Here is a 14,453-nt window from a genome sequence, read left to right on the forward strand (position 1 = left end):
GTCAAAGTTTGTATTTTTAGAAACTGCTAGTGATCTTTTTCATTCTTAGGAGGGAATGAGGAGATAGTTCACAAAGGTTAATCAAGCTATTTGTTACAACAATAGTGGAAATTCATTGGAGTCTAGTCTTCACGCACAAGAGATTTATTCACATAGTTTTGTTATATATAAGAAATGAAATATATTATGGATACTCGGGTTTGAACAAAAGCTACATCAGCATGGAGCCAATAGAATGGAAGCTGATAGCACATATTTATTTATTTTTAAATAAGGAAAACTGTTAATGGATGTAAAGTGTTATTATATCAGCAAGGGGGATCGACTGAAGGAGTATGAATGTGTTTTTGTAGTGAAATGAGATTTCAGAAAAGTTCCTTAAATTCATCAGTATGAAAGAAAAGATAAAGACAAATTCAGTTCATTGCTGACTATCTATACAATTTCTAGAAACTTCCAGACCTGGAGTCTGGAATATTCCTTCCAGGGGTTATATAACATTTTAAGTACAATGAACTGAACATTGAAGGTTATATACCATTCCCTCAAAAATGTACAATTGAATATTGATCCTATAGATACTTAGTACTTTGTATGGTGTAAACTTCCATGCAAATCTCTATTTTTTTGCTGGTAATAGAGTGAGTCAAATTCTCCCTGAACATGAATAAGGCTAACTATGATAAAAATATAAAATAAAATTAGGTCTAGGAAGTATTTTCAAGGCATAATATGTCAAAAAAGTATAAAAATACTGTTGAAGAGAGTGAAGGTAATTGTGACATCACTTGTAATATGAATGATAATTGTTATTAATCTCATTATTTTTGTTTTTGCAATGAAAGATGGTTAGATGAATACCAAGATGATGGGAAAACTGAAAGAGAGCTAACTGCCAAAAGTAAGTATTTTGTTATATAAAATTTGTGTTATAACAATATAGTATATACTCAATGCCTAGTACTTACTGAAGAACTTCCTGAATATGACCATGACTTAAGAAAAAAAGTAATAATAAAACTTGCTCACATAAAACTTTTTTGTTGTTCATATTTTAGAATATGGCAATTCAAAGAAGGCATTCTCCAAAGGTGAGAATTGTTTTCTACACCATTTTTTTGGCTATTTGAATTTAACCTCCAAATTAGTATTAAGTGATAAATAAGTGGAGCAGATTATCTTCCTCCTCATATGTGTAAACAATCAACTAGGAGAGAAAATGAATACAAATTGGCTGGTAAAGATCTACAGAAATGACAAGTCTTTTAAAGTAATTGAGGAAAAGATACTTTTCTCAAATCATTTCTGGTTTTCTTCCTATTTCTACTATTCTGTCCCCAAATCAGCCAGAAATTTCTCTGAGAAGAGATTTGACTATTGTTTTGTTTATCCCAGTGCTATTGTTATTTAATACATTGGGACAGATCTCTTAGCAAACAACAGCAACTGGAAAAATGTGTTGTGAAATGACAGTGGAAACATTTTGAGGTCAAAGTCCATCAGGGTATTCCCCAAGTAGCCAAAAATGATGTGGGCTTAGGCTCCAAATCCATTAATGAAACTAAATGCAGTAATTTCATTCAGTTGACAAAGACTGCCTGAATTAATAAAACATGTTAAGAAAAAACTAGCCACCCACTTGTTTATTTATATACCTACAAAGACGGTCCCATCATTGTAAAATGCTAGTACCTCCCAAGTATTTAAAATTTGAGATATCATCTCTGTGTTTTTCCTTAGCCAGAAAAGAGAAACAGACTAATGCAAGTTTCTTTATGAACCTTTAACTGTAAGTGCGTATTTTGTGTAACTGTCTGGGAACACTATGAGAGAAACTAAAGTAAAAAAAGTAATATTTTCATTTACATCTGAAAATGGTGGCTTGTCTTTTGTAGGATGAGTGCTGATCTCTCAATCTAATTCCTTTTCCCATGAAATTGAAATCTCTTGCATTCAATCAGTTTGGCCAACAGTTTCACTGTTTGAGGGGATCATAACTTTTACAAGAGGAGGCTGATTAACTCAAGTAAATAAAGACTTTCCCATAGAGATATTTGATTTTCACAAGAGTGACTTGGAATTGGATTCTGCATTCTGTTAAGCGCATGGTTCTGAGTTGCATCCATAATATCAGTTTCACCCTATATTCAGATAATAAACCATATTTTGGTACTAATTTCATCTTTTTCCGGTGCAGCTTCATTCTTTATTATGTTGCAATAAGCAGGCATAGATGCACAGACTGCTAAGAGCTTGTGCATGTCAAGAAGAATAAGGCACAATATTTTGATTATGAAGAGAAAGGAGCAACTTATTCTTAATCAGTTAGTAAAACTTCACACTATCAAGATGTCCAGGAAGACCCCAAAATTGTATGCGGATTTGTTAGGATGAGATCTGAGGTTCTGAATAATAAAGAATTTAAGAAAGAAAGCATTTGTTAGAGCGTATTCTGCCACTTAGCAATGCATCAGGTTAGCTTGAACTCCTCTTCAGCCATCTTTTCTTTACCCAGAAGCTTGCTTCAGTGAGGAACTGAGATCATGCTTTTTATGCCTTGTGTAAAAGAGGTGATGAGTAGAACAGATATAAGGATTGTTCACATTTTAATTTGTGTTGCCTTGCTGGTTATCTTGTAGATCTTGCACGTGAAAAGATTGAGCTTTATAGGAGAGCATCCAGTGAAAGAGGTCAGGAAAGGTGTCTTGTACACAGTTCTGTGTCAATCCATCATGATACAGTACTAAGGTTAGAGAAAATTCCAGAGATGCAGAATCTTGGAAGAAAAAGTATTTGCCTTAAATTCTCCCAGCAGCTGTAACAGTGATTTCAGATAGTAAAGCAGATAATAGCAACAGGCAGTCCCATTCACAGAGGAAGTGAAAACTTTGCATATATTATACATTTGCTAAGTATGAGGCAAGCAGCGGAGTATTGATGTCACGCAGCCAATGTTTGTGTATTCACATGGTCAGATTCCATACCAGCTACACTCTGCAAGTGTTATGATTGTCATAATCCAGTGTTTGGTGATTTCCAGAATAGCAATCAATGTGCTTAGGTCTGGTCTAAAGCAAAGGTTTCAAAACAAAACACTCAGTAAGTCACTCTGAAGGTAGAAATCTCATTCTCTTTGGATAAGGCTAATAAGCTGCTCAACCACGTAACCAAAGAATAGAGTTTGAAAGTCATCTTTGCTAAGCAGGTTTCTTGAGGACTTGGTTCTTTTTCAGCCAGGCTGGCATTTTGCCAACTTTAATGAAGCAGAAATTCCAGATCCCTGTAAATGCTGCAGGTGGTTATGGATTCTGCCTAAATGAGGTAGATTTATATCAACTTCTCTCATCATCATCTATAGATTGTGGAGAGACTCTATCAAATCAAGCACAATAGCAAAATTATTTATACTCTCTTGATCCCGCCATCTATGCTTGATGCAAGAGAAAAAGACTTAAAGTAGATCACCTTGGTGCAGAAGATGGATAGCTACTCTCAGTTCTCAAATGATGAACTTGTTCTGAGGGAAAATGGGAGTTTTCATCCCTTGCTAAAGGTTTCTTATACTGCAGGGAAAATTTACTATTTACTCCTTCTCTTTTCTCTTTTTTTTCCCCCTTCGAGATAGGTGGAGTATCAAAATAGCACATAATAAAAGGATTTTCTTGCAAAGCAAAGAGACAAGACATAGTGTATTACAATGTTGTCTATACTGCAGTCAGTTAAAAGGAGCTGCATTCCTGCAGTGTGGATCACAAGGTGCTCTGTGGTATTGTGGGCTTTTGTGGGTGATGTACAAAATATAGTTCAACATTAATGAAAGCAGTTCAGTTAACAGATATTTATAAGTTAGATTTTCTTATGTCTGCGACTCCATTTGAATCATTCCCTAACTTATGAGTTTTTGCTAACGGAGTAAGAATAATCACAGAATGCCCAAAACACAAATAGATTGGTCCTGCTTTTAAAAATCAAAGACAGTATATATTGCCAGATGGAGGCTGAATTTCTTAATGAAACAGGAACAAGACAGATAGTCTCACTGGTCCGCCTTAAGGTCCTGCAAGACAGGTGAAACAAGCAACACAAATTTCTACAATTTCTGTGAAGTAAGCAACCTAGTCCTACATCTAGCGAAGTGTAAATACCATTTTGGCTCTTACACCCCCAAAACACCAGTGAAAGAAAACTGGAGTACCATGTCCTCAAAACAATGGTGGCAATCCTCTAACAATGTCTAAGTTATTCATATTAAAAAACAAAAACAAAAAAAAAACCCAGAAAATCAAGCCCTCCTTTTTCAGTTTTCTGAATTATCTTACAAAATATTAACTTTATATTTTATCCTACCCAATTTGCTATGTGCAGAAGTCACTGCAGGTTTGATTTTTCCCGGTTATGCTGCAAGCATCTTTCAGATTCCAAAGTGGTGGTTAAAAGGCTTTCTGGAAGGATTTTGTTATGGTTGATCCTATTTCATTTCTTAAAGTCAAGAAAGGACCCATGCATCTCTGAAGTAACATGAAATGAGAGCCTTGGTTATATTATTTCAGAAAAGAGAGAATTCTGACTTTTTTTCGTAGAAGTCTATTTCCCCTCTGCCTTTCATTTAAACAGTCCTCATACTGATGTCTCAAAGAAAATGGCTATAGCTTTGCACATAACCTAAAAGTAAATTAACACTCTAACACTAATCACTTTGAAATGAAGCTAATGCAGTTCAGTGATATCAGGGGAAAAGTATGTTTTTTTATGTGTCCATGTGTATGAAGTACAGAAAATGACATACTCAGACTCAGCTATCTAATTTTCAGGTGTTACTGAGTTATTTGGAATTTGCTGAAAAGAGATATAGAAATCACTGAAACAAATAGGCATTTGCAATCAGTCTCCGTTCTAGTGTAGCCATCCTTACCAAGTAGCTGTCTGAGGGAATATAATATTAGACAAAACATTCTTTTCTTACTCTGGCATGAGCAGGTTGAAATGAATTTGCTGAACTGAGAGAAAATGCAGTCAGTCTGGGTTAGCTCAGTTACCAAGTTGTGGAAGCATTAAAAGTAAATGTAGGCGAACAAGCAGTCACAGATGCTAAGGGGCCTTAAATCTGTTAACCACTGATTCATTTCCTGGAAAACTCCCACCTGGTGTCTTAGCCTTTCTTCTGAAATAATGATTAAAAATGCAATCATGGATATTAATTAAAGTAAATCACATTGCCTGAAATACGTTCTCCAAACATGCTGCTTCTTGGAGGAGGAAACAGGCAGATATGCATCCTTGCTTTCTCTTAACTTAGGGCTTGCTCTTTCCTGATCCAGAGGAGAATTAGGAGAGAAAAGGAAAGCTCACTGGGGAGACACAATAATGCAAAATTATCTTAATTTCCCCTTGGCTGTGTACCTGTGACACCCTTTAAAATGGAAGGAGCTTGCATGGGACATGGTTGGAGTGGATAAGAGGTTCAGGGCTATGGTGGGAGTCTTTGCAAGAATTTGAATTTGTAAGCCCTTAGAGTACTCAGGAATGGCAGAAGCTCAAATGATGCTTGACTTCACCAAGTGTGACACCCTGAAGGGTACCACATGCCAACCTGGCACAGGGAGATAAAATTCAAAGCTGTCATACATATTAAACAACAAAAGTTCCTCATTAGGCAAAGTCTGACTCATTCCTGGAAATGACCTCAAAAAAAGAGTTCAGATGGAAGGATCCTTTCAGCTAGCATCTTACTCAGCAGACTGCCTGTGAGATGTTTATTTGCCTGCTGTTTTGTAGCTGAGCCCAGAAGAATCAGGGAGATGTAATGCAGAAAAAGCTTCTATAACAAGGGGAAACCAGAATAAGTTAAATAAAACAATGCAAAGAACAGGGAAAAAATCATAAACAGAGAAAAGCAAAACAGGCTTTCACCCAATCTCCACCTCCAAGCAGGTGGAGGAAAACAAAACTTATGAAAAAAGCGCATGGCACTTTAAGAGAAAAAATCACATCAATTTATTTGCAAGTTAAACTATTTTAAAATTATTTCTGTCAACACATTGCAATGTAGGTTTACACACATTCATGAAATAGTTCTTTTTCTTATTAACTCCATTAGCAAATTATACTATTATCACAGTACTGGTCACAGTCTAAACATAGGGTTTTGATTTCCTTTCACTGTTAAGTTCCCTTTGCCATGCAGGATCAAGTGTCTTTTCTACAAAAAACTCAATTTGAATTCAGGTGAAGATTTACATTCAACCAGTTAATTATCTTTCTAGTGTATAATGTCCATCTCAGACATATTTTTTCCACACCTTGAATGGTTTTCTGCTGCATTTTGAACAGGACAAATGAATCCTTTCTGATAGACATTCTTGGTTGCATTCTGGATTTACAATCATTATTATGAGTATGGGTCATCTACCAAAAAGAACCTCTGAAAGGCCCAATCCATGGGCTGAGGTAAATGAAAGCAGTTCCTTGGAATTACCTAGATTTTGGATTGGACCCTAATGAATGATCTTATCCTACAAATAAGCAAACAACATGACAGATTAAGTTAGAAATATCAGAGAAAAGAGGCTTAATTTTTATTATTTGACTAAACTAGTTGTGTATTCCAGCCAGCAGTTCTTAAATATGGATCATATACTAGTCTTCCAAAATGCTAGTCTTCTTTTTCATATTACGTGCATGAACGCTTTAAGAACTAAAATGTAATAATTGAATTACTGCAGTTAAAACAACTATTTTGTTATAAAGAATGCAAAAACCTCACCAAAAATTCTTTTTCTTGCTTCCTTGATATTAATTTCTGCTTGTATACCCACTTCAACAGTTGTCTTGTGTTTATCAAGTCTTATTTAAATTATAATTGTGTTCAAGAGAAGGAATGTGTGTATTTTTATAAAATGGTATATAAATTCATTCTTTAAATTCTTTAAACAATAATAATGAAATCTATTACTGTCCTCCCTTAATATGAAATATGTGATAATGTTTTCATTTTATTTAGCACAACAATGGAGAGTGAAGGTTAAAACAGATGGAGATTCCCCAGAGCCACAGGAGTGTAGAAGAACCCTTGTGATTTATGGCTCAAAGGGCAAAAGTGATGACCTTCTGCTTTCTCCACAAAATCCAGGATATGTATGCTTTCTACCCAGAGCAACAGATGAATTCACTGTAAGTCACAAAATACAGTATTACAGAGAGATTATCATGATATTCCACTCTAGCCAAAGGAGATATATATATATATGCATATATATATGGAATGCTAGTTTGCTTGCTACAAATGACTTTTTATTTACAAAGATGGAATGATATAACTTTAGATCTTGGGCTGTCTTATGCTTGTAGTCCCGTTCTACTGCAGCCAGGTCTACAGTGTTCTCTTTGAATTTTCAGTGCCTTCAAGAATATGTATCAAGGGGAAAAATGATCCCTTTTGTATAATTTATTGCATTCACCAGATCTTGTCTTGTATTTTTTCAATTCTCTAAAGAATCCTGAGTTGCAGTTTATATGAAAAGCAATATACAATTACTTGAGAATGCAGAAGATGAAGGATTTGGACAGTATGCCCAGAGGACATAAGTGCGCTTTTCTTTTCATTATTCCAGTCTTTGTAAAGCTGTCTCCACTGTCCTCCAATATGGTTCTGTCTCTCAGACCAGCAGGTACACAGGATTTTTCTGGATAATTGCAAATCACAGGAGAATGCATTCAAGCCTATCAAAGTGTGGTGAGCCCTGAAGCAATAACATACATGGCCAGTATTAAAAGCAATCCTAACACAGTCCTAACTATCTGTACACCTCACACTTATCCTGCTGCTTTGAGAGGATTCATCTAAAGCATCTTTTTAATGCTTAAATTCTGTCCTGACTTTCTAAGCTAAGTCACTGCAAATTCTGTTGATTGGCATGGAAGTGCAGCTTCTAGCCAGTCAAAAGAAAGAACCAGCTTGCATTCATGGCAGTTTTATAAAGCTCAGAAAGACGTTTAAATGGCTGCAATAAACATTTTGAAAACAAAGGCAAAACTACATTGAGAAAATGTTGTCAAGCAGCTGTATCAGAGCTTCATCATAATGACCTGATTCAGGCTGAATTTTTAATTTAAATAACAAGATAACACAATTTAGGAACTTTACAGGGAGTAAATGAAGAGATAAATGGTACTTGTTAAAGACAAGAAAGCAACTGTTTATCAGAAAACAGACTGAGCAATGAAAAGATCTTCCTAACCCATCAGCATAAACTAGAGAGGTCAATAGAGGCAGAATCTTGTCTGTGGAACAGCCACACCAACTGGCTTGATTATGGCAAGCATCACTGCCTCTACTGCATCCAGCTTTTCAGTAATTTCCAAAGTGGCATGTTTTGCTTATTAAGATCAGCTAATTTCAGTGGCATAGTACCACACTAGGAGAAACTAGTATTGTTATGTATCAATCTGGTTGCCTGTCCTATTCTACCATTCTTTGTACCATAATACCATATTCCATCCTAATGGCGTTCCATCCTAATGGCTTTTTAAATACTTGTTCATAATTTGGATTAGCTTTGGGTTAGTGCCTGTATTTTTCCCTTGTTTTTTTTGTCCTTGGTTTTGTTGCTTTGTATCAAAATTTTAATACTATCTGAGCATTGTTTATTGTGCCTGAAATTTTGTCTCTTTGCCATATTGCTTACAAGGCAGGTTTTGTGCCATTCTAAGGAGGTCAGAATAGCAGGCCTGACATAAAGGAGCACTTGGGGTTTTGCAGATATCTTCAAAAACCATCTTCTTCAGAACCAGTTCAGCTAATAAATCTGATTTCCTTTTACTCTCTCTTTCTTTGTTATTACTAAAGCTATTTGAAAGAATACAGAAGCTTTGCTCACCTTCTCCCACTGCAGCACCATGTTGGAGGCATAATGTGATGTCACAGGGAAGAAGGGCTACGAAGAAGTGGAAGGAAATGAACTTTTAAACCTCCCCAAGATCCTGGTCTTAGACAAATTTCTTTAGTAATACAGTGCAGCAAAAATAACAGGTTATGTGCTATAAGCAGCTCACATTGCTTTGAAACAGTAGGCTTAATTTTGATCTTAGAGATACATTTTTTTTGCACACTTAGGACATGAATGCATGTAAATTCCTGATTTTCCAGGTACTCTCACACAAATGCACAGATGTGTATCATATTCAGAATGATTTTCTGGTCCAAAATACTTCTAATCATCTCCTGTGAAAGAACAGGTGTAGTTTAGTGGCACATAGCAATGTAAAGAATAAAGTGATATTGATGGACAAATCATGGGATTGGGATTCCTAAAACTATCCTTCCCATCATGTCATATTCCAAAGTGAAATTGGTCACATTACATTGCTCAGGAAAGGGTTACGAAAATGATGTGATGGCAATGTGCTATTACAATGATGGAGCTGAACAGAAAAGATAATAATGGCCAAACTTATGAAAAAACATAAAAAGGGAGAAATATGTAATACACTCAACTAAAAATATTTGGCGTTGTTTAATTCAACAGATTGTGGATGGTAAGGTTACTGATGCTTTTTGGTTTAAAGGCAGTCATGGTTTTCACTGAAACTGTGATTCTAGAAAAAGAAAGGAAAACATTGGCTTTTAAATAGTCTGTCCTGCAATCTGGAATTATTTTCCTGTATATATTATCTGCACTTTTCCTACAAGGAATACAGTACACATCTAGAAAATTGCGAATTTCGGTAGCAGAAGACAAAGTAAAATGTGAGGTACGACTTGCCCTGTTAAATAAAGATAACTGAGTTCTCTAATGTTGCAACTCTAAACTACAGAGCTTTATGGAATAAGTAGTGCATGGCATTTAGAATAGCTGTGTGATACAGAGTCATGAGGTCCATCTATAAGAAAGTAAATCTGCAGGCAATAATTTTACAAATCAGTAGTCTGGTTGTGAAAGAGCAGAAGCAATGATTTTGTTGCCTGTGAAGGAACCATAATTTAAATGTGTGAAGAAGCTGTGTGCTCTCTTCTTGATGAATCCAAATAGTTCCCATTAAGTTTAATAAGACATGAATGTGCACTTTTTAGGAGGAATTAGACCACTTAGGGCACCAGGGCTAGTGATATCCTTTGCAGCATACACAGCATGAATGAAAAACTCTTGACATAAAATGCTGCCCACATAATATTTCCCTTTACATGAAGCAGTGGTGGAGACCAAGTCAGGACTCTGTGAGGGTGTGCCAAATCCAAGAGGCATAAGCCTCCTCACATGTGCATCGCAGTCTAGGATGGTCTTGAATAGTGGCAAGCCTGGCAGGCTAGGCTTACAGGGAGGACAAGTTTGGTGCCCTTTTCAATGTAAAGCTACTGCCATGTGGCTATTGTGCATACTGTGGAGTTATGGTTCAGGAGCTAGGAGATTCCTGCAGGATCATCACAGAACCATGCTACTGCTGTTTTATAGACAGTGGGAAAGATTTTTTCCCTGGTCCTTAAAGAACAGTGCCTTGCATCCAGAAATTTTATGAGTGGCACGGCAAACTCTTATGACAGTTATCTAAAAAAATTTGGACTGGAAGGGGTCTTGTAAGTCATCAAGTGCGAGGCCTTGCTATCAGAGTCTGCTTTTCATAAGTTCCACTTCATAAACGGTTCAAGTTCTTGTAGAATGATTTTGTGAGGTTGACACTTTTTGATTTACCATTACTCTTAACGCTCTGACATTTTACTATTTCTTATCTGCACAGCCTTTATTGATGAAGGTGGCCAACTATCTCCCTGAATGACAGAAACACACTTTTTACACTGTTCTTCCCCAACAAAAATAAGGTGGCTAAGGCTTCTTTGCATGTATGTCTCCACTGTGCAAAGGCACGTGAACTAGCTTTAAGCAGGCTAGGTCAGCAATCAAGGTCTGCCAAATGCAGAGCTCTGCTTGAAAAGCAGAATAAATTAGGCTGTTAGGAGCTATGTGCTCTGTCTTAAAAGCCAGTCTGCCAATGGTTCCAGGGCAGGATTGTGTGACTAACTTCAGTGTTTTACTGCTATGCTACTGGGCACATTAAGGATTTATTTCCTGGCGTCAGTTGCCAAAGCTTATATGGTGACTGATCTGGAAAAATCTGCATGTGAGAGAAGAACAAGGCCACCGGCGACATTTTCTGCTTTGATCATCCTTAAAGTAATTATTATCTTAAAGAAAAAAAAACAGTTTTGTTTTCTTTTTCACTTGAAAAAACCCTCCTACCCCATCTTTCTTACAGTTGCCCAGTGAAAGGCTGCAGCCCTATACTTTCTGGAGTTCAGAAGATGCTTTAAACACTGCATTGTGCAGTGTTTAATGTCATGCAGATCATTGGCACCTGATGTGGTTTGGTCATCCTAAATTCCCACATCCCTTGGCTTGGAGGGTTTAACCTGGTCTACCAGAGGCCCACAATCAGCAAGCAGATATTGAATTTCCCATACATGGTATGGGAATGGGGCTGTTCTGTTCTGCAGAGTTATTTCTGTAACATTCATGATTTACTATTATGCAGAAAAATCCTTTCTCTTTTCCATAGAAGTGGTTATATAGTAATTTGATTTTTTAAATTCAATCATTTTGCAAAGGAGAACTGAGTTAAAACTTTCTAGGCTAATGGTAATTATCTTTAGCTATCACTTGTCTCCTGATATCAGAGCCTTTAACTGGAGTTAAGTCCCTCCTTATCCAGTAGGATCAAAGATTTACATAGTACTTTTTGTCTAAAGAGCTTAAATGTACAGATTTTACTGATTTCAATCTTGACTCACCCTACTGGCAAAGTATCATCCTCACATTGCTAATAACGGAACAGAGGAAAATGGAAGAGGCAGCCTCACCCGTGATCATACAGGGGGTCCATGAAAAAGAGGGATGGATTCCCTCATCACACCTATCTTGGCCTCAGATTCAGTTTTCCCATTGGTTAACATAAATTTAATGAATCCTACATTTTTTGGAAAAATCTGTACAAGTGAAGCAGCCCTGAAAATATGCTCTTCCTCATGATATTTGTTGCAGGTTGAAACTGGAGATGTGGGAGATGTATACAAGATTCGGGTCAGCTGTGATGATATGCCAGGCTTTGAGGGCTGGCATTTGAAGTCTTTTCACATAGAAGAGCTACATGCAAAACAAGAATTGAACTTTGACTGTAGCTGCTGGCTCTCTCTTACCAGAGAAGAGAGGGAGCTGGTGAAAGAGTTCCCTGCAGTGAATGAGGACAGGAAAACTTTACCAGGTAAAAATAGTGAGATGATACAAGCTACGTGAGCCAACCTCAGTACCACAGATACATATCTCTTTTTCTGGATTTGATATCTTCAATGACTCTGTGGCAACTGTACATGCGCTGCAAAAATCTTGACCATTTAAGAAATTTTATTTTCCAGTTAAATAGCAAATTGGGTTTCACAGTTGCTAAATTTTCTGCATAATTCTAAGTGTGCAAAATTGAGGAATATAATTATACTTTTTAAAGATAAAGCACATGTTCAAAGCCATTGAAATGATTTGTGGTAGCTTTCCTATTGAATTATTTAGCTTATAATAGCTTTAGTTGCTAACACAAGTATCAGAAGTAATCCTCATTGTATGAAAAAGTTTCATGTTTGTTTTTCCTTAAGGAAAAGATTTTTGTAATGTGCTGAGAAGTTTCAGAGTATACTCAGAAATGCACTTGGGAAGTGAAGGCCCACAGAAGTACTGCATTTGCTCAGAAAGGATGGCAGTTACACATGAGATAAAAGTAATTAAAGACATGACTACTTTTCCAAACTAATGTTCCAGCAGTGCTTGTCCCTCAATAGCTCAAACGTATTTGTGACCTTAAAAGAAACTGTAGCATTAAGATAGTTAAATATTAACTCAGCAGGACTATATGTTAAAAACAACATCCGAAAAATTTTGGTCATTCTGTCTGTATGAGTGTGAACTCGTCTACAATTTAATGATTCTTCTTGGAAGAAAATCCAGTCTGACTGTGTAGAGCAAGAGAAGAAAGTGCATTTATACAGGAGCACTAAGAGGCAAAAAGTATTATAGTTGCTGTCAAGTACTCTAAATTAATAAGTGCATTTTTAAATTTTTATACTTGTACGTCAGGTTGTGCATCCCTATGCTACACCTGTCTCTGCTATTCTAATTTGCATAAACTTTACATAGTGGCTTATTCTTTGACCTGTGATGATTATTAACTACTGCAAAGATCATTCAGTTTCTAACAATCCGTGAATGATCTCAGCCAAGTTCTTATTTTCCAGGTCTTGCGCAGTAAGATAGAATTAAACAGAATTTGTATTTATAACTCTAAGTTGCATAGGTCTAAGTTGTATGAGCTCAATTTCCTTCAAATTCCTAAGGAAGTCAATGGAAAGACTTCATTGACTTAAGCAAGAAGAGGTCAGATTCATAAATAATACCCTGACTATTTTAATCACTGTATAGCAGATTTTTTGTAAGTGCAGAAATAAGAACAAGCAGTAGTCTTACTAAATAATCCATTTTGCTGTTTTCCTTTAAGTACACACTTGTACTTAGCCTGTTTTAATTAAACAATATTCTTTTTTGCAGTCTATAAGTATGTTGTCTCTGTACACACTGGTGACCGCTGGGGAGCAGAAACCTTTGCAAATGTTTATATCACTCTCTATGGCAAAAGAGGGGACACAGGTGTGAGGAAACTTCATACATCTTTAGTGAAAGGAAGAAAATTTCAAAGGAACAAGGTAAAGGCACAAAAATGCTGTCTTACATGTGTAGGGCTAGCACAGCCTCCTCTGTATCACTTAATGCGTGCTCAGATTGTATCTTGCCAGCTGATCTTCAATTTGGGAACAGAATTTGTCTTCTAGATATTTACAGCAGACCAATGCCAATGTTATTTGCTGCCTGAACAAGTACGTCTCCACATGATAATCAAGTTCCATATGAGCACATACAAAGCATATTACTGCGGAGAGCCTCTGTGATCATGTCTCTTAATCTTCCAATCCAAATGTAGGGCAGCACAGATAACAAAGAATTCAAAATTATGGATACAAAATTAGTCACAAAAATTGCTGTGAGACTCATGCCTTCAATGATGTTTCTGTAACCATGATTCCCCATGTGAAACAATAACTTGATGTCTGGTCAATAACTTCAGTCAAGATAGGAGAATTCCACTTAAAGAAAAGAATGCACATAAAAATGTTTTTTTAGATGACTAATAATAAGACAATTCTGCTTCCATACGTTACGCTTTCTCATGAAAGGTTCACTCACTGAACAATTAAGTATGGAAAAACAGATCATCTTATTTTTACTCACTACCAAGATAGCCACACTCAAGGAAGAAGAGTCTTAGATTTCTATGAAATTATTTCATTGGACAATTACAACAGCAATTGGTAGGGTAAAATTGGATTCAATAACAATCTGATAGACTTTCTAACTTCTGTTTCT

The 14,453-nt window shown here is 36.3% G+C and overlaps 1 protein-coding gene across 1 annotated transcript in view; it reads left to right on the plus strand.

Moving 5' to 3' along the window:
• RP1 (RP1 axonemal microtubule associated) overlaps window positions 1-14,453 on the plus strand; it is a 184,676-nt gene that overhangs the window by 101,315 nt on the left and 68,908 nt on the right. Inside the window, exons 28-32 of the mRNA XM_067290018.1 lie at window positions 846-901; window positions 1,059-1,091; window positions 7,001-7,170; window positions 12,030-12,249; window positions 13,581-13,735. Of these exons, the coding sequence (XP_067146119.1) occupies window positions 846-901; window positions 1,059-1,091; window positions 7,001-7,170; window positions 12,030-12,249; window positions 13,581-13,735 (634 nt within the window). The remainder of the gene's footprint in view (window positions 1-845; window positions 902-1,058; window positions 1,092-7,000; window positions 7,171-12,029; window positions 12,250-13,580; window positions 13,736-14,453) is intronic.

This window comes from Apteryx mantelli, chromosome 2 (genome assembly GCF_036417845.1).
Source record: "Apteryx mantelli isolate bAptMan1 chromosome 2, bAptMan1.hap1, whole genome shotgun sequence".
Lineage (NCBI taxonomy): Eukaryota > Metazoa > Chordata > Aves > Apterygiformes > Apterygidae > Apteryx > Apteryx mantelli.